This window comes from Pungitius pungitius, chromosome 7 (genome assembly GCF_949316345.1).
Source record: "Pungitius pungitius chromosome 7, fPunPun2.1, whole genome shotgun sequence".
NCBI lineage: Eukaryota > Metazoa > Chordata > Actinopteri > Perciformes > Gasterosteidae > Pungitius > Pungitius pungitius.
In genome coordinates this window covers 19,296,911-19,318,338 of record NC_084906.1, presented here as the reverse complement: position 1 = coordinate 19,318,338, position 21,428 = coordinate 19,296,911, and the positions used below count along the sequence as shown (strand labels likewise).

Here is a 21,428-nt window from a genome sequence, read left to right as displayed (position 1 = left end):
GGTGGAGGAGTGATATTGGAACTGATACTTTGATATTAAAGCTACAGATTTTTTTTTTCTCCATAACTCAATATGGAAAGAAGCAGCGTCTTCTTTAGTTTTACTTTTTTTAAAGATTATTGAAGGATTTTTTTTTAGAAGCGGTAGCCAGACAGGAGAGGAAGACTGGGGTAGGGTGGGAATAGCGATTGGATTGGGAGGGGGGGGTGGGGGGGTGTGTACCTCTAGTAGAGAGGGAGTAAAGCGTGGCCTCCCCCTCCATTTCTCCTCCTCCCCCTTTACCGCCTCGTTCCCCATGCCCTGTCCCGAACCTTAATGGGACGTCGGATGGACACGGGTAGCAGCCTCCTACCAACCCTTCCCGCCCCCCCCGTACCCCCCGCCTCCTTCCCGTCCCCTTGTTGTCTCACCAAAAGAGACTCTGCTACCTTCCCCCATCTCTCTATAGCACCCCTTGGTTCTCCCCGACTCTGCATAAATTAGGCGCGTCTCCCTGGTGTCTCGTCAGGACCCCCCCCCCCCCCCCCCCCGAGGGTCCGCCGTCTCCCAATCTGCTGCTCCTTCTCCCCCTCGCGCTGTGTCACCTTCTGCCCCCCCATCTACTGTACCCCATCAAGTCTCGACTCATTCGCACCAGATGCTCACTCCTCCTTCTTCTTCTTTTTTGGTCTTCTAAAAAAAACCGTGGACACTCTGCCCCCCCCCTCCCCCCCCCCCCCCCCCCACATCACCTCACCTGCTTTGTATTCTCCACCTTCTCTCCATCCATCTGTACTTTACTCGTCCTTTCCGTCCTCTCCTGTTCAGCCCAGGATATTGTTTACATCTGTCTTGCTAATCACTGGCAGAGCCTCTGTGGCCCTCACAGATGTTGCAATAATGCAGGGGATTAGTGGGCTTAACACTGGGGCTTATTTGGGGAGTTTTCCCGGTGGCCCGGCAGTGAAGCCCGTCGGCTTCTCTGAATCGGACCCTTTTTTCTTGTTTCTTGTGCTCAGATCCTGCCGTCCCGCTCCTCTTTGATTCTTTTTTTTTTTTTTTTTTGCCTTGTATGCTGATCTGTGCTCTGGGCCTTTCGCTTCCTGCAGCTACATCAGTTCATCGGGTTAAATGCAAATCGAGCTAAAGCGCTTGACATCTGACGCGTTCCCGAGCTGCGTGCTCCCTCTCAGCGATGCAGTTGGAGCGTTTTTCACACATTTACAAGCCCCACCTCGGACAACTCCGGCTGTCTCGCACCGGCCCTACTCGTGTTTGCGCGGTGACGCCCCCCCCCCCCTCGGTCCTCGCGGCGTCACCGCGGCGATGTAGCCAGCTAGCTCGCCGTTAGCTGCTCGCTCCTAGCCCTGTTTTATGACCAAGCAGATCCAGGGTCTGTCTGAGTGTGTGTGTGTGTGTGTGTGTGTGTGTGTGTTTGGGGTCAACGTGTTTCTTGTCTGGATCCTAATCCCCAAAGGTGATATTAGTCTGGTAGGGGGGCGGCAGCCCACCCCCTCCCCCCCTCCCCCAATGTGTTTAAGCGTGCGTTTGCGCTGCAGGCGTTGGGGTCAGCCAGGAGGCCCCAGACAGGCTCAACCTAGACCTCTGACCCGTGACTGTCTGCCAGCTCCGGGGTCACGCACACCATGGATACAGACACAGCCGCACAACCATGAACGCAGAGCCCCCCCCCCCCCACCCCGGGCAGTAAACATTAACAGTTTGGTGCATGTGGCGAGCGGTGAAGGCGCAGACAGCGTCCTGGTGCCGGTGTGCATTTGATTCAATAAGCACAGATTGCGCCTCTTTGACGTCCAATCTGTCTCTCTGGTGTCCTCCTGGCGTTAAGGTCAATGTAATGTTGTCGAGGGAGGCCGAGGATTAGAGGACTAATTACACACGGGGAGGAGTCTTCTTTTCACTAATCACTCTTTATTCATTTTGTTTTCGTGTCTCGACAGACGCCAGCGCGAGAGACGAGCCCAACGACCACGTCGTCTGACCCCCCCCCCCCCCCCCCACCTCCCCCTCCCTCCGGGCAAACGTACAGCCAGTTAGCGCGGCGCTAGCGGTGTGCGGCTAACTGGCTGCAGCTTGAAGGACGCGGACAGGTGAGTCGTAAAAAAAACACGCATCCGAAAAAAGGTGCGTTTAAAAAAGGCCGGATCGATTTCAACGGCCCGTCTGAAGTGTAAAAATTGAGCCGCCGAGCAATATTTTCCTGAATTAGCTTCATTAGGTATGAATTACTGGATTTGAGAGCAATTTACGGTTGGAGATTGGATGAAACCCCCGAGGGCTTCTTCTTCCACACTCAGTAATTTACCTTTTAGTGTTTGACGAGAGTTTGTGGCTGTTGAATTACTTTCCCCCTTTGCCTTCGTGACATTATGTACACACGCAAATTCATGCAGTCTTTTTCAGAGTTAAAAGTAGCTCATTTATTATAGAATGATTGAAGAGTCCCTGACACCATCTGTAAATCTCAATAAAGTTCAAACATATCTGCAATGAAAACTTGTCTTGGTGGTTTTTCTTCCTCTGTTTGATTCTTGTTCCTACATTAAAGCATCAGTGTGTACACAACAATATAGTTTCAAAGAAGACGTTTTTCGAGACCAATTCACCAACAATACTTTTGTTTATCCCGTTTATAAATACAGTGGCAGCAGGTGAGCGAGTAGGTATTGGAAGATGGTGAACTGGTGAGGTGTGTTTTCTGTACTGGAACATTTCCCCGGTTCCATCATTTAAACTTAATGAAAGGCTTCATGTGGCAGGACTGAATAGACTTAGTTTTCTTGAAGAGTCATCGTGACTTTTTTTCCCCCGTCATTGTCATTATATGTTTGTTATCTGAAGTCATTCTCACACACCGTCCCAGCGCTGTAAAAAGACCAAGAAAGTAGTCCCACAAAATGTATTCCATGTTTTTCAATGACGTTCGCTAAGAAACTAAAGCGCCTATTTGTTTGTAGCAATTTTGTTTGTCTGTAAAAAGGGGGTTTTAATCATTTTCAGTGTGGGCCGATGGGCTTTGGAACGGGGGGGGGGGGGGGGGTTTCAGAGGTGCTTTATGTTGCTTTTGTAGGAATATCTGCGCGTTTCACCTGAGAAGAAGCTCTCCTCCTGGAGGACTCTGATTATTCCAGTAAGCAGGCTGAAGGGCTGGAGGGGGGACAGTTAAACCCCGGTGGCCTAAATCTGTGGTGTCAATTAGGCGCCTCTGTGTGTGAGCAGCGGGGGGGGGGGTTGAAGCGAGTTGCTGGACCTGAAGGAAACTCTGAACAATGATACACATTCATAACCCCCCCCCCCCCCCCCCCCCCACACACACACACACAGGGCTCCTATGTTTTGTGGAGATCACACCTCCTTTTGTTCCCCCCCCCCCCCCAGTAGCAGCCAGTAGAGGGGATGCCCCAGTGCCCCCAGTGTGCTCCACTGCTCTGGCTGAAATGGGCTCCCGTGCTCTCCCTCTGCCCCCCCCGACGACACCGTCCCCCTCGCCCCCCCCCCGACTGGTCTTGACCTGAAAATTAAGGCCAGGCAAGCCGCCGCCGCGTATAAGGTGTGTGTGTGTGTGTGTGTGTGGCACTGGAAGAAAGTAGGAGATTATCCCATTCTGTGTGTCCAGTCACCAGTGCAGCAGTATTGACCCCGGTGGGGGGGGGGGGGGCCACCCAGGCAGCGTCCAGCCAGCCGTGAGATGGCCTGGTGCAACATGCCTCCTGGCCAGCGCCGGATTCCCCCACGCTCGCTTCTACGGCTCCACGGGGCGGACGCTCTGCGGAGACACCACGCCGTGCGTGTGTGTGTGTGCGCGGTGACCCACACACACACACACACACACACACACACACACACACACGCACGCGCCATCAGGTCGTTTTCTGTGTCCCGTGAAGCGAGGCGGAGGTCATTGGGAAGGTGGAAAAGCTCTTTAATGGTGGGAATGATACCATAACACCTACAGATAGAGTTACGCATCATGTCACCTGGCGGCTTGGTGGCCGAACACCTGCGTGAAACGTTGTTAGCTTGTGTTGAAATATAAAATGACTCGTCTCTCCTTATCTATTTTTTTACTCAAATATGTTTTTTTTCTTTTTCTGTCAAGTTTCTGTAGAGTAAGAATACAAAATGTGTCGTAGTCCTTATGTCCCCCGTCTCGGCTCTACATGAAATGAAACACGTTCCTGTTTGAAATGTTGTGGTTCAAACCTGCAGGATTCCATCTCACAGCCTCTCCCAGTTTACCAGACGTCCTTCTGACCTTGTGGACCCGAACGGACCCATCGGGGGTCGACTAATTCTCTTTTAAATGTCGGTCTCTGACATCCTGCAGCACAAAGCTGGAAAGTCAAATATGAGATTCTTTAGGGTGTTTATTTTCATCGCATGTAAAGTACAGTTAAAGAAGGACAGCAGCAAAGAAAACGCTCATTTAAACTTGATTTACCGCGCCAGGCTAAATGTGAATAAACAGGATAAAACCACAGTGTCATTTAGCATCTTTAAACAATAATGTACATCATGTTATTACTGTGATGCAATGAATAAAAGCATTTCCTCAAATTTTGATGTAACAAATGTTGTCCTTTCATTATTTTACACACACACACACACACACACACACACACACTGATTGGTTGAATTTGCTCTTGGAAGGAGGTGTAATTAGAAAGAAGATTTATTAATTAATTGTTATTTCCACAATAAACAAATGCGGTCATTAGTCCTCTTGAATAAAAACTATTGGTCTTGGTACATCGTGGTCACAATAACAATAACTACTCGATATCAGATATCGTGTTTACCGGCTATAATGTTTTTCCAAATTGTCTTAATTGTATAACATCTTATCTTCACCATCTTAAGAGCCGACGGGCGTTACACAACGACTCCGATGTTCAATAAGATAAAACCCACTGAAATATACAACATCTGTTTACGTAACAACATTTATTCAAACTGTTTATTCTGCAGTTACACTGTGTCCCGCCGGTGAAACAGGGAGGAAATAGAAGCTGTTTGATGAAACATGAAGAACGATGATAAACAAATGCATTGTGAGCAGAATGAAAGCTGACGACATGTTGTTGTTGTTCTCCGTATTGTTCCCCCCCCCCCCCCATCAGATGAGGTTTTTTGGGGGAAAAAAAGGGGTGTTAAGGTGGAGTCAGGATATGGGATGGCAGGGAGGAGGGGCTGGTGTGTGTGTGTGTGTGTGTGTGTGTGGGGGGGGGGTTCTGCTGCCTTAAAAAAAGTCAGGCAAACTTGGAGTGCAGTTCGTGATGCTAACGGCTGAGACGCAGGGAGCAGAAGGTTCACAGGACCCCGGCCCATTCTCATGCAAAGTCTGTCTCCTTCAACACCCCCCCCCCCCGGGCCTTTTTTCTCCTGCAGAAGAAACACATGCATGTTAACAAACGGGCACACACACACATTGAACACCCTCATATTCCTCTCGGCCTTCCTGTGCAAACTGACGCCTAACGTGTCTCGAGTTAACGCCCCCCCCCCCCCCCCCCCCCCCGAATGAGTACGGCACTGAGACGAGAGAAAGGAAGGAGCGTGTACTTACTGTACCATCATGATTAGTGACAGGGGGGGGGGGCATTAACAGCCACCTTCTCCTCCTGCGACCTTGGCCTTGACTTGTTGTGAAAAATTGGACCTAACTGGAGCTAATTAGCATAATTCCGGGAGCAAGACCACGCCCCCAACACGCCTCTCTTCAGGTATTTCTATGAATACAGCTCAACCCACTCTTCTTGTTCTCCGCATTCTGAAAAGCCCCCACCCTCCCAAACCACCTTTTTCTTTTCTTTTCTCTCCCTCTTTTTTCCCCCCAACTTTTCGTAGGGCCCTGAAGGGGAGATTTTAAAGATTTTAGCATTTGTCCTAAATCAGCCCCCCTCCCTGACTCCCCGCCCCCCTCCCTGACTCTCCCTCTCTCCTCCACCGCTCAAGTGTCTTACCTGACACGCAGATCGTGGGGGGGGGGTCGCATTTCATTTAGTGTGGAATTTGTTCAAATGCCAAGTGGTGGAAATGTCAGGTGCAGTACAAGCACCCCCCCCCCCCTCCCTCCAATATGCCCCCACTCTCTTAAAATGGAAACACGCCATGCAAATGAATGTGTGAGCTCAAAAACACTGAGGACAAGCGTGTGTGTGCGCCTGGATTTATGTGTTCAGATTTATGCACCCTATAGTTCCGCTAGCAGGGATTGTGTGTGTGTGTGTGTCTGTGTGTCTGTGTGTGTGTGTGTGTGTGTGTCTGTGCCCCCTGCGACGCGGCCTGAGCGCTCTCTCTAATGGGAGAGTGGAGCTCCAGCAGCTTTCAGGATAAGTGGCAACATGCTGGATCTTATACAACCAACAGGAGCTGCGTGGAGACGGAGGACGGAGACGGAGGACGGAGACGGAGGACGGAGACGGAGGACGGAGACGGAGGACGGAGACAGAGGACGGAGACGGAGGACGAAAGTCCCCCAATAAACACGCGCGCGCTTTATAATCGTCTTTGCTCTTCATTCATGTCTTTGGTGCTGGTGAATTGATGCTCGGCAAAGCAGGCCTTCAAGGTGAAGGATGCCAGCCAGCGTGTGGCCCCTGCAGGGCACCACAGGGTGTGGGTGTGGGTGTGTGGGTGTGTGTGTTTGTGTGTGTGTGTGTGTGTGTGTGGTTCCCTCCTCAGCCTCCCAGGGTCCGGTGTCCTCTCGGTGCATAAAGCTCAGAGTCAAACTACAGAACCGAGCGCGCAATGCACCCATTGAGAAGGGAAATGGGTGAGATGTGTTTCCGAGAGGGGCATTATATTCCTGCGTGCCCCTGGTAACCTGGTAACCTGGTAACCTCCCCCACCTCCTTCCCACGGGATCCGGCCGGGTGGCTGTGTGCTGGAGACGCGCCATTCGCGCGCGTCCTTCGCCCGTTTGTTACGGCTTTTGTCCGCGGCCGCTCCGGCGGGGGTGTGTGTGTGGGGTGGAGGGGGGGGCTTCAGCGGTGAATTATTCATGTGAGATTTGAATACATGCAAATGGCTCGCTCCCCTCCCCTGGCACACATCCAGGTTACCCATGGCAACGCCCTCCCCCTCCCCACACACACACACTACTCTTCCTTCCACGTCATCCACCCAGTGGCATTATTTTGGGTTTGCGTGGCGGCAGAATCTCTCCCGTAGTTACTAAGTCAAGGTTACGCGGGCCGCAGAGAATGAGAGACTCGGGGACAGAAGGACGGATCTCGGACGTGAAGTTCTGGAGGACACCTCCACGTTCACAGTCACGGCCCACTGCAGCAGTGTAGCAAACGACGTCTGGTTTATTTCATTTGAAACAGTTATTGTGTTGGTTTAAATGTAGGTCTAAGAGTATTGAGTTAAATCAAATCTGCTTGATAGATGTGTGTATTGTTATGAATTGCTTTGTCTACAGAAATAAAACAAAAATAAATGTTATTAAAAGATGGTGCATGAGTTCTTTCTATAATGTCTTTTAATCTCTTAAAATGTTTTAAAATGATTCCCTTTTTTACAATCGCCATTAGTTTAACATCGGTGTATAAAACATGAAGGTATAAAAACACACATTACATTAATTATTTATGCAATGGTTCTCTTGTGTAATTTCCTTTTGAGGTATGAATCCACAACTAAACATGTCAGATTTTTGCCTTTGAAGAGCTGCAGTAAGAGACGCTTTGCACTCATGATAATATGATGATGACTAGTGAGCAGCGCGTGTGGAGCGTCTCAGGCTGCGGAGGGCAGGTCAAGTTCAGGCCAAGAAGAACTCCCCTCCCTGATGGACCAGAGAGCAGAGAGAGAGAGAGGAGCCCTCGATGCTGCCACCTGCTGAAAGTGAAGGGTCACTCACACGCATATTATATATATATATATATATACACACACACGTGGTTCAGGAGTGATCCATCATATTATGCAGCGTTCATGCTCCAAACTTACATATAGAGGATATCATCATTCAATATTTAAGTCGAGGAAAATACAATTATTTTGCAGGGGTGGAGGGGACGAAGAAATAACCAGTCAATAATATATTGCTAAATTGATTTTATTCTAACGTAACGATGAAAAAAAACTTTTTTGTCCAACGTGACATAACATAAACTCTGAAAGATGAATTTGTAACCGTTGTGGTCCCAATTTAAGAGCGTCTCTGACAGTGTGATTTCCTTATCATGTGACGCCCTCAAGTGGACAAAATGACTCATTGACTCATAAATCAATAATACACACAATATTCAGCAATAAAATCAAAGCTATTCACACATTTTTTATGATTTTACAGGCGAGTAAATCGTTGATGAAAGGAGTCTGCACCGCCATGTGGAACCAGTACTTATGATTAATAATATGCACATAAAAACAAACCCTTGTACACATATAGATTTATTTGATCTGCGTCCACATATTAGACATTAATATGACTCCTCATTGCAGGATGGACAGGGGAACTGTGCAGTCCTGCTGACATAGTCACCCTCCTGCAACCAGTCTACCCCCCGGTGACTCCCGTCCTGTAACTGGAAATTAAAATAAAAACATACTGCACAAATACCCTTTCATTAAAATTCATACCCCGGCATGATCAGGGTATTTAAAAAAAAAAGATCACAAAAGATCACAAAAAAAACAAATTAAAAGCCATAAAAACTCAACTTAAAAATCAACGTATCTCCTGTAGGTCTCATAAAGTGCAACGTTATCTTATTTACACAACTCAAAGTACACAAAGTGCCGCCCATTGTCCAGGCTGTGATTGTTTGAACGACTTAAAGAGGCGCTCTCCTCGTCTTCGGAGGGGGGGGGGCGCGGCGGCGCTCAGTGGGCGAAGTAGCCCATCCGCTGCAGCTTGAGCAGGAGGTCGTGCGCCAGGTCGAACGTGGTGAGGCTGATCCCCACGGCGACGGGCCCTTTGACCCAGTTCATGCTCAGCCCTTTGTACAGTCCGCGCACGACGCCCTCCTGCGCCGCGATGGCGCGCACCGTCCCGAGGACGCTGCCGTGCGACCAGCCCGTGACGCCCGCCGTCTGCATGCGCCGCCGCACCACGTCCAGGGGGTACGAGGCGGACTGCCCCAGGAGGCCCGCGCAGGCGCCGAAGGCCAGGCGCTCCAGGGGGTACGGCTGGGCCCGCGAGCTTTTTTCTGGGGAGAAAAAAAAGACACAACTTTTTGGTCAAATGTCACCTCGCTGGCGTGAATTTCGACATTAAAAAGGGCCGGTTTGAAGGTGACAGAAAGAACATCTGCAACTGGGACTTGATCGTCTCAGAATGGGCCGGTGTCGCCGCGGTAACGGACGGGATCAAAGCCCGCCGCTGTCGGTACCTGTGTGCAGCTTCTTGAGGGTCTCGTACGTGAAGAACGTGATCCCCGCGTACGGGATGACCCCCATGATGGTGGGGGTGAAGCCCCGGTAGAGCGTCCGCACCCCCTCCTCCTGGGAGATGCGCACGAAGACGTGCATGATGTTGCTGTACCTGTTCCAAGACAAATCAACGTTGGCTTCAAGGACACAGGGGGGACCCGCGGTGGTAGGGGGGAGGGGGGCTCGTGGGACTTACATCTCTCTGGCTGTGACGGCCATCCTGGCCCGCACCATGTCCAGGGGATAGGTGAGCATGGCGGCGGTGGTGCCGGCCAGAGAGCCGGCCAGGAAGCGCTGGAAGGGGGGCAGCGCTCTGGGGGAAAGACACAAACGACACCACGAGGCCCCCGGTGAGCTGTCGCTAACATGCTAAATGCTAACGCCCCCCCCCCCACCGGAGCCCCAAATCCCGTGCCGTTTGAAATGACTCACTTGCCCTCGTAGCCGTAGTAGCCCCCCAGCAGTCGTTTGTACTGGTCATGTGAGCTGAACTGAATGGCGGCGTAGGGCATGACCCTCACCATGGTGGCGGAGTTCCCCCTCCACAGGCTGAGCAGCCCGTCCTTGGCGTAGGAGCAGTAGATGAGCCGGAAGGCCTCCTGGGTGGGGGAGCACGACTTAATGACCTCACCTGATACTCCTCATACGTTCACAGTGCAACGTGAGAGAGTGAGTGTGTGAGTGTGTGTGTAAACGCGTGCTGGGACATAAGGACGTATAAAGTAACACTACAGCAAAGATCTGCTTTGGATCAGTACAAAATAGGAAATGTTCGCACGAGTCCCTGTGACGTCATTCACACCCGATGGAGAACCCACCGCCAACCTGCTGCGGAGGCGGGAAGCTGAACTCACCTTTGCAGAGAATCTGTTGGAGGACACTGCGAAAGCAACAGAGGAACACAGTGAACCTCCGGGTGGAGCAACACACGGGTTAAACATCTACTAAGAGGATCAGCCATGACTTAAGGACGGCTTCAACGCTCGAGGGGGGGGGGTAACGCGGCTTGTTATGCAAAGACATGGGGGGCGTTTGTTTCGCTCGCCTTGGAAGATGATCTTGGTCCGATCCAGCGGCGCTATGACGGTTTTGGCTACGGCGCCGGCGAACGCGCCGCACAGCAGGGAGTCCAACACCGTCCATCTGGGCCTCAGGTCCTGTTGGGACACATCGTGGGTCACGTGATGACACTAATAAAAGGACTTGTAGATAAGACCGATGAGATAGATGGACCGGCCCCCTTCAGATAACTCAAAGAGATGCTCGTGAAAGGCTCTTTTCAACCATCAGTGTTATGACAAAACAAAGAGAGATAACGCCGAAGAGACACGAGATGTTTGAGCGGGGTACCTTCCCGCTGGGAGGGACAGTTGGACCCAATAAAAAAAGAAAGATCACACCGCCTGATAAGCAGCGCAATGCGGCACGAAAAAAAAAAAAACACACACACACACACACACAAAGAAACGCATTTCACCACTTTGGCGTGACAGAGGGGGCCGGGGGTTTCAGCGCTGAGTTTCACGGTTAATAATGGAGGTAAAGGGCTACGTGGAAGTCCAGTGCGCTGACACAGTCCCCAAATGTCCTGATGCTGTGTGGACTACAAGGACGGATTTAGATCTCTGCTATTTCCAGCGCTGGTTGGGCTGAGACGCGGAACCGAAAAGCGTCTCCGTTACACAACAAAGTATTATTACAAACTCGCTTGCTTTTAAAGGGGGTTGAAATGATGTCCCATTTTGATAATGGTGATATCGGTGCGTGTCGTTTTTTGAAGAAAAGAAAAGAAAAGGATTTCGATCCAAGCTTGTTATTAAATGAAAACAACTCCAGAGATTCACAAACAGTCGGCCTTCAAGGACAGTTTTCTCTCAGTTTCCATTCAGCTTTAGTAAACAAGGTCAAGGGAGTTCCACACCCCCCCCCCAGCTGCTCTGTGACAATAAACTGAATTATTGTTCCTCCTGGAACTTGGACAATGTTACAATGTAGCAACACAGAACACAAACCTCAAGCTTTTGTAAACCAGGTAAAGGACACTGTTGATCCATAAGACCCCCCCGCCCCCACCCCCACACCCCCAGCTGCTCTGATGTGTCCCACCACTCACTTTTGCTTGGCTGGAGGGGGGCAGATCCAGCCCGGCGGCCTCGGACACTGGCAGGGGGCTCTGGTGGTCGCTGACGCGGGGGACCATGTGTGCCCTTCACGGATCACCAAGGCCGTCGGAACACTCAGTAACTCATTCAGGGAGAGGAGGGGGGTGGGGGGGGGGACACCGCTGAGGAGGAGAAATGGAAAAAAACATATGTATGGAGGAGCACTAAAAACAACAGTCCGCCATGACGCAGCCTGGCTTGTAAACAGATTGTTGTCATTCCGAGAGCTTCGCCTTTCAATCCGATTACTTTGCAGCGTAAAACTAGCAAACCGGGTACATTTTTCCAATCAAAAGCCAAACAGCCCAACGTGGTCCTAAACAGAGAACGTGCCAATAAAAACAAACCAACAAACGCACCTGAAACAGACAGCGCTTTAATCCAACGGTGCGTCTAATGCGCTGCGTGTTTGCGGCCAAAGGGACCCAGTGTTTACAAGTCCGACGCCGCTCTGCGCCTGCGGATTCTCGCCCGCGTGCCTCGTTCTGCTCGCTCGGAGGCTTCGCTCCGGACACCGCCGCGTTTACCACTTGCGCCTCCACCCCACGTAGCCTCCACAGCCCCCACCTGGTTGTTGTTGTTGTTGTAGTCGTCGTCTTATATCTGGAAGTTGTTAAAGCCCGGTGACGCGCTGCGGCGGAGCGTGTTGTCTGTTAGTAGGCGACGTGCAGCGAGGAATGTCCGCCCGCTGGCACGGTTCTGCGCAAAAGATTTTTTTTTTGGAAGGGAGGGGGTGTTCAAAAGGTCTTAAAAAACAAACAAACTGGGGCAGTGTTTTGGACTACATTTCCCAGGAGTAAGTCCCGTTGCTGGGATGAAATCTCGCGAGATTATGCAGAGCGTTGGGTTGCCAGCTGTGCTCGCGTCCAAGTTAAATTGTTCCAGTTATATTCGGTTGAATATGAGAGCAGTTTCAAAAGAAATGTAACGTTACATAGTTATACCAATCCATATGATTAATTTCAAGAATTATACATTTCAGAGAGGCTAAAATTAATCAGAATTTCAAAAGTACTTTTGATGTTGACGACAGAAACGAAGTAAGAGAAGTATGTCCCGCAACATGCAGTTATTTAGAGCACATCACAGGATCAGAGAGCGCATCACAACAAAATGTGTGCACTGCTTGAGGATCTCTTCTACCTTGTGTTTGTACCTTTATTTTTGTTTAAATCTATATATATTATTTTTTTTAATTATATTCAATGAATGAATCAATAAATATATATTTTTGAACAGATTATACATTTTTAAGTGTGTATGAATTACAAGTATTTTATTGAATCATTTAACATGTGTTCGTGATCATACACGATTCAATTTTTTATGAAAAGGCGATGGATTCGGGGGTTTACGCACTCGGGTTGAGGCCTCTACTCGACCAAAACTGGCAACCCGGGATTCTGGCCATAGCGCTGAAAAACTTGTTGTTGTCGGGGAAAATGGCGTCAAACGTTGAGGCCCCGGAGCGCTGGTACCTCGCCCTTCTCGGCTTTGCGGAGCATTTCCGAACGTCCAGTCCTCCCAAAATCCGTCTGTGCGTGCACTGTCTACAGGCGGTGTTTCAGTTCAAGCCGCCGCAGAGGATCGAGGCCCGGACGCATCTTCAGCTTGGCTCGGTCCTCTACCACCACACCAAGAACAGCGAGCTGGCCCGCAGCCACCTGGAGAAAGCGGTGAGGGGACGTTCGACACAGGAAAGAGCGGGGATGAGGACGGGTGTAGGCCGCGGGCGGCCAAACGCAGCCAAACGCGAAACTCTTTTGATAGTTTTTTTTTTTAATTCCAGAAGGTTAAATGTGTTAAGAAGTACACATTTACATGTATTTCTTGGTCGTGTTGGGGGGGGGGTTGAAATAATTGTCCCGGGCCGGCTGCTTTCGCCCGTTCAACGACGTTAACGTCGGATAAAATAAGCCGCTGTACGGGATTATTTTTGATTCATAAAGCTCCTCAAACAGCGACGATGTGACGCCGCTGACCTTTGCTATCTCTTGTTTTTTTTTTCTCTCTTCTCTCCCAGTGGTTTATATCCCAACAAGTCCCTCAGTTTGAAGATGTCAAATTCGAAGCTGCCAGCATTTTGTCAGAACTCTTCTGCCAACAGGTAAATTAACTATTATCTCTACATATGCTTTTTCCTCACACGACGTTACGTTTGCCCACTTTAAAAACAAACCATGTCAAAAAAAAAACACCGTGTCGTGCAGAATACTGTATGCATGGTTTGTTTATTTTTTCTTCTGATTTTTATATATATATATATATATATAATTTTTTTTAATGAATTTTCAGAATTTGGTGGACTCTGCGAAGCCGCTCCTGCGCAAAGCGATCCAGATCTCCCAGCAGACCCCGTACTGGCACTGCAGGTTGTTGTTCCAGTTGGCGGTACGTGTCGGAGCCGCCGTGCACAGGGGTCACACGTTGCTGCTGCTGTTGTTGCGAAAGTCACCTCGACGCTCAGTTTGAATAATCGGAGTGTGCTGATTGTTCTGTTTGCGCACTCTTGTACTCATTGGATTTCTGTTGTGCGAGTCCAGACTCTGTGATCAAATAGCAAATGACGGGAATGTGTGTGTGTGTGTGTGTGTGTGTTTTTTTTTTTTTTTTTTTTTTTTTTTGCTTCTTTCAGCAACTTCATACACTGGAGAAAGACTTGGTGTCAGCATGTGACCTGCTGGGGGTCGGAGCCGAGTACGCCCGAGTGGTCGGGTCGGAGTATACCAGGTAAATGTCACCCAGGCCTCTGGTTGACTGCAGGTTGGCGTCTGATTTCCGCAAGACGATTTTGAAAAGCAGCGTCCGACTCGGGGAAACGGAACAACGGCGTCATGTGACACAGGCGACGGTTCTACGACACGATCGCCGCATTAACAAGGCGATGAGTGACCGCTTCCTTAATTCTAAGTTTAGCATCCTTTTTAAAGAGAAAAAGGGCCTGGCCTGCAGAGCCGTAGTAGGAAGGGATTGTTTCATCAAAGGTGTTCGTTAAAACCATTTTTACAGGATTTTACATCCTAATCCTCTGGAACGCTCCGGCTGCATTTTTGTAAATGTTATTCTCCACCTCCTTAAATCACGTATTCTCATTGCCAGGAAAACAATAAGGCCTTTGTCGCCCATCTGGTTCAAACGTCAAATGTTTCTTTTGCGCTAGACTCGTTAAAACCAGTTCTGGGGACTTTCAGCTCGCCGTGATCCCCGAGCGTCCTCTGCCACCGACACATGTGGCACAAAGTGCGTTTTCATATAAGAAATAGTGACACTGTTTTGTTTTTTCTGCTCTTTAGGGCCCTGTTTCTCCTCAGTAAAGGAATGGTAAGTCATCTTTTTACTGTTACAATATGGCAGAATAAACACTGAATACCAACCATATGCTTGGTCGTGTATAGCAGTTAGCATGTAGCAAGTGTTGTTTTAAAACACAATTTGAACAAGTTTTAACTGTGGATAACCCTAACCCTATTTTATTATCTCCATAGTTGCTGCTAATGGAGAGGAAGCTGGGGGAGGTGCATCCCCTGCTCACACTGTGCGGCACTATTGTAGAAAACTGGCAGGGAAACCCGATCCAGAAGGAGTCCCTCAGGGTCTTCTTCCTGGTGCTGCAGGTCACTCACTACCTGGATGCCGGGCAGGTAGGAGAGCCGCTCCCTGCAAAGTGGGGCGGACTCTTTGTAATAAAAATAAAAATGTTGTACCGAGCACGGTAGACATGGCTGTGTTGACGCCCCTCCAGGTGAAGAGCGTGAAGCCGTGTCTGAAGCAGCTGCAGCAGTGCATCCAGACCATCTCCACCCTCCACGACGATGAGATTCTGCCCAGCAACCCGGCGGACCTCTTCCACTGGCTGCCGAAGGAGCACATGTGTGTCCTCGTCTATCTGGTGAGGCCACTTCTGTCGCTCCCATTCTTCTTACAGGAAGGTTTTACTTTCTCCTTTTCAAAAGAAAAGGTTTCTTAACAACAATGTCTGGTAGCTTGGAAGCTTTTTATTGGGCAGTGGTTTTGCATAAATATACAGACACAAACTCCATTCTCAGTTTAGGTTCTTACAGTCCTTAAAGAGAGGGGATCAGCAGTCAAGTGTAAACCAACTGTTATTCAGCTCTTTGTTTTGATCCTCATAACCGATTGTGGGGCCCAAACTAGAGCATGTTGAATAGAGGATAATGTTATTCATTGAGGTTTTGCCTTTTTTATGATTTGGAATCGCTTCACGCCGCTTGTTCTCTGCTGGTTGTTTTTTCAGGTGACTGTCATGCACTCCATGCAGGCGGGCTACCTGGAGAAGGCTCAGAAGTACACCGATAAGGCTCTTATGCAACTAGAGAAACTAAAGAGTGAGTCTGCAATGGAAGGATTTAATGGATATTAAAAAGCTCGTGAAAGAGAACGTTGCTTTGTTCTTCTTCTTTTTTTGAACACTGTAAAAACGGGCCTTGTTTTCCTTCAGTGTTGGACTGCAGCCCCATCCTCTCCACCTTTCAAGTCATTCTGCTGGAGCACATCATCATGTGTCGGCTCGTCACGGGCCACAAGGCCACGGCGTTGCAGGAGGTGCGTTTTGCTCGGGTTTCTCTTCGCGTAGCGCGGTTCGGACCGAGCGCCGTGACGCTGAACGCTCTGCTCCCTCCGTCCAGATCTCGCAGGTGTGTCAGCTGTGCCAGCAGTCGCCCAGATTGTTCACCAACCACGCCGCTCAGCTCCACACGCTGCTGGTGAGTAGCTCCTACTGGAGACCGGAATATCTTCAAAAGCTCCGCTGAAAACTGATCCAGACATTGTCCGTGTTCATAAATTTAATTCTACATTCATTTGACAAAGAGGTGTTTTTATTTTGGATGAATTGTTATTTTTGAGTCATTTACATTTGAGCATTCCTAATTCAAAAATATCTCTATTTAAAAATGGTGTCATTGATGACAAAGCTTATTTTTCCTCACCTATCAAACATTTATATTATCATTTTTACAGGCTGATCTTTTTACAACCTTTTTTAAAAATAATATCCATATACCAAAGTGTGTGTACATTAATGCACATTCATGTGTGTCGATGTGTAAACCCTCAAATGCAAAGTTCTGAATTATCAGGGACACCCAAATCCTGCATGGGAAATAAACCGCTGTTTAACGCTGTTATTTCAGAGGAAAGATGTTGATGCCATTACTGTGTTTTTGCGATGTGTTCATCCCAGGGCCTGTACTGCATCTCGGTGAACTGCATGGACAACGCCGAGGCCCAGTTCACCACAGCGCTGCGGGTGAGTCCGGGGGCATGAACCCCCGTTGGCTGACGCTCTTCCACTCTGCGCTGCGCCAGCCGAGGTTCCCCTCCTAATTCCGAGATGTGGTTGCGTTTCAGCTCACCACACACCAGGAACTGTGGACGTACATCGTCACCAACTTGGCCAGCGTCTACATACGGGAAGGGAACCGACACCAGGAGGTCAGTGCAGGAATGACAGGGCACTTCTTTATGTTCCAACCACATGTACGGCTGCACAAATCACTTTCGTGGTTTGTGCACCAGGGGGCGCAGATGAGTAGTTCACATCTCTGAAATGTCCCATAAAACTTCTTTCGTCAGTGGGCTTCAGTTTTGCTCTTATTTTGAAATACAGGAAGCGTGATTAAAGGCGACCCTTTTTTAATTTGGAACTTGAAGGGTGTTTTCTCACCCAACAAACTGTTTCACTGCTTGGTCAGTGAGTTTTTTTTTTTTGGGCCGGTGTGGAAGCTTTTTAATGTGTGACAGGTTTTCTGATTGACATTTGCCCGATCTCATGAGCTAAAGGTGGTGCTCGGGATGTGGTGTTGATAGTGGATCCATGAAATGTATGGACTGTATTTGTATCCGATTCGTCCTTCACTTCGGGCACGTGTTTTGTCATTTTCGACCACTTTGGTTCAAACTGTCGAATCCATCGTGTGTGAACACAAACGGGAACCCCTTTAAACTCCTTCTGTTTCACGTCTCCTTTAGTTGTACAGCCTCCTAGAGAGAATAAATCCAGACCATAACTTCCCAGTAAGGTAAGAGGCATTTGTTTTGTTTTTTACAGCTTGTGTGTGTATACAGCACAAATCATTAAAGCAACATGTTTTTGCTCGACGGCTTCAGAGGATTGAATAAAACGTTTTGTTTTTTTGGGGATTCAGCTCTCACTGCCTGCGTGCTGCAGCCTTCTACATCCGAGGACTCCTGTCCTTCTTTCAGGGACGATACAACGAGGCCAAGTACGTCCAATCCTAAGCTGCTGAAGTGCAATCCCTCCCCTCTTCTGTACGTGCTCTCATGTGAACACCTTGTGGTTCCTGCAGACGCTTCCTACGGGAAACCCTGAAGATGTCCAACGCTGAGGATCTGAACCGACTGACTGCCTGCTCCCTGGTTCTGCTGGGCCACATCTTCTACGTGCTGGGAAACCACAGAGTAAGACCCGGCCACGTGTGGAGGACACAAACCTCAAACTAGGCCTCTTTGTTCTTTTGACCCTGATGATGTTTCCACGAGCAGCTCGGGCTTCGTTTGTAAAGCCTTTGGCAGAAATGTTCTTTACTAAACTGCACCGACTGAATGCATGCCTGCTTACCGCCTACAATTACCCTTAAATGATCTTTGATGTGATGGTAATACAACACATGAGCCAGCTCGTTTAGTTCTGAACTTTAGTTATTGTTGGACCATAACCATGTATAAATGGATCCAGCTCAGTTTAGCTGATTCATTGACGGATAAAGATGTTATAAGGCCCCAAATCATACCAAAACCTACTGGGCTAACAGTTTCAATTAATCGGCCCCGTTCCTTAGTCATGATTATTTACACCTGTGTTGGACCTTTGCTGGCCCGGATGTGCATCGTGATTTCCGTTTTTTCTCTTCAGGAAAGCAACAACATGGTGGTACCCGCCATGCAGCTGGCCAGCAAGATCCCCGACATGTCGGTGCAGCTCTGGTCCTCGGCGCTGCTGAAAGGTATGTGACCACCTCTCTCGTAAAGGGGCCTTCCTGAGTACCGCAGAACCCTTCCTGTCACATGTTGAAGCACCGAAGTCTCTGTTGTGGAGGTGCGCTGGACTGAAGGCGTGCGCGCTGTGCTTGCAGACTTGAACAAGGCGCTGGGCAACACCATGGACGCCCACGAGGCGGCCCAGATGCACCAGAACTTCTCCCAGCAGCTGCTGCAGGACCACATCGCCGCATGCAGCCTCCCCGAGCACAACCTCATCAGCGTACGTGAGAACCCCCCCCCCCCCCCCTCCGACGGCTCCTCCCGGGCGCCGCCCAGTGAATGACGATTCTGATGCTGTTTTAGTGCGGATGGAAAAAAAAATCCTCATCATGCTGACCTTTTTTTGAAAAAAATCTTTTCTTTTCTTTAGTGGACTGACGGCCCTCCTCCGGTCCAGATCCAAGCCCAGAACGGCCCCACCACCAGCCTGGCAAGCCTGCTATGAGAAGAAGGGGAAAAAGATAAATAAAAAAAAAACTTGTTTCTGGCAGAAGCTGCTACGTCATCATCATCATCATCATCATCGGGGGGGAAACAACAGAAGAAAAAGAAAAAAAACGCAACAGTTCGAAGCCTCGACCCGCCATCAGACCGCTGCAGCCGCGGCTCGAGAGGATGCTAACAGGTGACCGATTTCCCGCCTCCACGTCATTAGTTCCTCGAGATTTGCTTCCCAACTGTCCGTCACGTCTTTGGCGACCGTTGTGCATGTATTTCACGGACGCACGCCGGGGGGTCCGGCTCTCGTGTCGAGTCGAGGGAGGGAGGGGGGGGGACACACGCCGTGTAAAGCCACGCCGGGTTTCTCTTCCATTGCTCGGGGGGTGGGGGGGGGTTAGATAAAGGAGCAGGCAGTAAAGAAATGTAGAAGAAATTAATTTATTCATGTCAATATTTTTGTATCTGTTGGTAAATATTTTACATCTTGCCTTTTTTGTATGGATCCTGTTTGTTTTGTTCATGCATGGAAGTTACTGATGTGGACTCCCTGTACAACAGTTTGGGTTGCTAACAATAATTCTTGGTTGTTTTTTTGTTTTTTTTCTTTGCACAAAATCTATATTCGAAAGAATAGAGACATCTTGTAATATATTTTCACATATTAATCAGTTGAAAAATGTCACGATATGGAAAGGTGGCGTGCATTGTATTGGGGACCGAAATATCGGACGAGATTTTAAATACATGTAGGTTTTATATCATTTGGTGGCTGCGAGTTTCGCCACGTTCCCTTTTTAAAGCAACACAACTGATGTATTTTTCCATAATATAAAAATTCCTCGACGATGTATTCATTTGTTTAAAATCTTTTGAAGCTCAGTTATCTTCACATATTCAAAAAAGCAAATTTATTTTGTTATTTTCATTTTGTCTTGATCGCTCTGCTAAAATGTTTCTTTACAGTTTGTATAGATTTGCCACTCGTTGAACCTTTATTGTACAGTGACATTTTATAAAGGCAATTTAGTAAAGTGTGATATGTATTTTTAGCTATCCTGTGTAGAAATCTCTGCTTGGTATTTAAGGCACTCTGTAAGGACACGGTTTAAGCTTGAGTACTAGCCATATTCTATCCAATGCCTTTGTTTTTAATGCTTACATTGTTTTCAATAATTTTCCAATAAAAAATATGATTGAATACAGTGTAATGTACTGATTTTAAAGGTTGAGGTTTCTTTAAGTGTTAATGTTTAGTGGAGAAAAATTTAGATTAATGAGTAAATGGCAATAGAAATAAAAAGGAGTAAATCCTGAAGGCTTTGAGATAGTTTTAATCAGTGGTGCTGATGTTACCTGTAGGTGGCGCTAGAGTCCTCACATGGGTTTGCATGCATACAATTCTAAGGTTATTCTTTTGGCGAAATATGGACAAATCTTCATTTTTGTGATACATGCTGTATTAAATTTCCCTTTATGAATAGAACATAACTTAGCACTTCAAGAGGGGAATACACGTGCTATGTTAACATGTGTGGGTGGAAACACAACAGTTACACATTTGTATCATTTTAAGTCAAATCAAAAAATGATGAGTTGGTGCTTTTCAAAAGGAGTATTTGATCCGACTTATTTGCATTTAGCAAAGCTGTCTCATAGACTGGCTCTTGAGTTGTGTCACTTGACTGTCTGTTATGAGAGTATTATTCAACCAACCAATATGAAGAAGTAGTGGAATATGACAAAGGAGTAGACAGTTAAAGAATCCACTCGAGGACCCACAGTGTGAAAGGACCACGTACCTTCTGCACCACCCCCCCTCCTGACCTGAACCCTTTCGGGGCAGAGAGTACTGTGAAAATCAGCAGGGCGGTCATACAACAACATCTCAGCAAGAGATGATGACCACAGCAATTAAGTTTGACACTGGACTCCGAATAGCAGATGTAGTATCTAGTATCCATTGATCCTGTTGTCATGGAGACAGATCTACAGTAACGTCTCCTTGGCAATTAATGAATTATGTTCTGCCTCAACTGGCATTTCATGTATATCCAGCGTAAATAGTCATGCAGAATTTATTTTCATACAAACAATTCAAAGTGAGAAAAACTCAATCGCTGTGTTGTAACTGAAACCTATATACACACACACACACACACACACACACACACACACACACACACACACACACACACACACATTTATGTTCAACATAATGGTAATAAAGGTTTATGAATCACTTTTACTCATTTGTTATAATGTGCACCAAATTCAAGATGACCAGTGTGATGCTTTGAAGAGGGGATCTAGTGGTGATGGGAAAAGGGGGACTTAAAAGTGAAACCTAAACGCAGGGACTGACTATGTGATAAGAGATAGAAGGATAGAAGGTACAACATCTATAATGACATAAGGGTC

The 21,428-nt window shown here is 48.2% G+C and overlaps 2 protein-coding genes and 1 long non-coding RNA gene across 3 annotated transcripts in view; 2 read left to right on the top strand and 1 right to left on the bottom strand.

Moving 5' to 3' along the window:
- The window catches only part of LOC119216551 (uncharacterized), a 13,318-nt gene extending 11,316 nt beyond the window's left edge, over positions 1–2,002 (top strand). The window contains exon 3 of the long non-coding RNA XR_009956719.1: positions 1,941–2,002. This is a non-coding gene — a long non-coding RNA (uncharacterized LOC119216551). The remainder of the gene's footprint in view (positions 1–1,940) is intronic.
- A 6,047-nt stretch (positions 2,003–8,049) lies between these two features.
- LOC119216540 (mitochondrial coenzyme A transporter SLC25A42-like) lies at positions 8,050–12,377 on the bottom strand. The gene is made up of 8 exons (XM_037469479.2): positions 11,906–12,377; positions 11,498–11,668; positions 10,430–10,541; positions 10,239–10,264; positions 9,817–9,983; positions 9,581–9,697; positions 9,345–9,496; positions 8,050–9,161 (listed from the first exon to the last, which is right to left on the bottom strand). Exons 2-8 carry the CDS (start codon positions 11,582–11,584, stop codon positions 8,836–8,838), a joined length of 987 nt encoding a protein of 328 aa, XP_037325376.2. The 5' UTR covers positions 11,585–11,668; positions 11,906–12,377; the 3' UTR covers positions 8,050–8,835.
- A 565-nt stretch (positions 12,378–12,942) lies between these two features.
- On the top strand, positions 12,943–19,327 carry mau2 (MAU2 sister chromatid cohesion factor). Its single transcript, XM_037469478.2, has 18 exons — positions 12,943–13,222; positions 13,570–13,653; positions 13,842–13,937; positions 14,182–14,276; positions 14,840–14,867; positions 15,032–15,187; positions 15,289–15,435; positions 15,802–15,892; positions 16,006–16,109; positions 16,193–16,270; positions 16,750–16,815; positions 16,917–17,000; positions 17,538–17,587; positions 17,714–17,791; positions 17,876–17,987; positions 18,442–18,532; positions 18,662–18,789; positions 18,940–19,327. Exons 1-18 carry the CDS (start codon positions 12,989–12,991, stop codon positions 19,012–19,014), a joined length of 1,797 nt encoding a protein of 598 aa, XP_037325375.1. The 5' UTR covers positions 12,943–12,988; the 3' UTR covers positions 19,015–19,327.
- The last annotated feature ends 2,101 nt before the right edge of the window (positions 19,328–21,428 follow it).

Coding starts and splice junctions, on each gene's coding strand:
- LOC119216540 (XM_037469479.2), bottom strand. CDS start 11,584: ATGGTCCCCCGCGTCAGCGACCACCAGAGCCCCCTGCCAGTGTCCGAG. Junction 9,984..10,238: donor CCAACAGATTCTCTGCAAAG/GTGAGTTCAGCT, acceptor TCCCCCACCCAG/GAGGCCTTCCGGCTCATCTA. Junction 9,698..9,816: donor TACTACGGCTACGAGGGCAA/GTGAGTCATTTC, acceptor TCTTTCCCCCAG/AGCGCTGCCCCCCTTCCAGC.
- mau2 (XM_037469478.2), top strand. CDS start 12,989: ATGGCGTCAAACGTTGAGGCCCCGGAGCGCTGGTACCTCGCCCTTCTC. Junction 16,271..16,749: donor CTCAGCTCCACACGCTGCTG/GTGAGTAGCTCC, acceptor TGTTCATCCCAG/GGCCTGTACTGCATCTCGGT. Junction 17,988..18,441: donor ACGTGCTGGGAAACCACAGA/GTAAGACCCGGC, acceptor TTTTCTCTTCAG/GAAAGCAACAACATGGTGGT.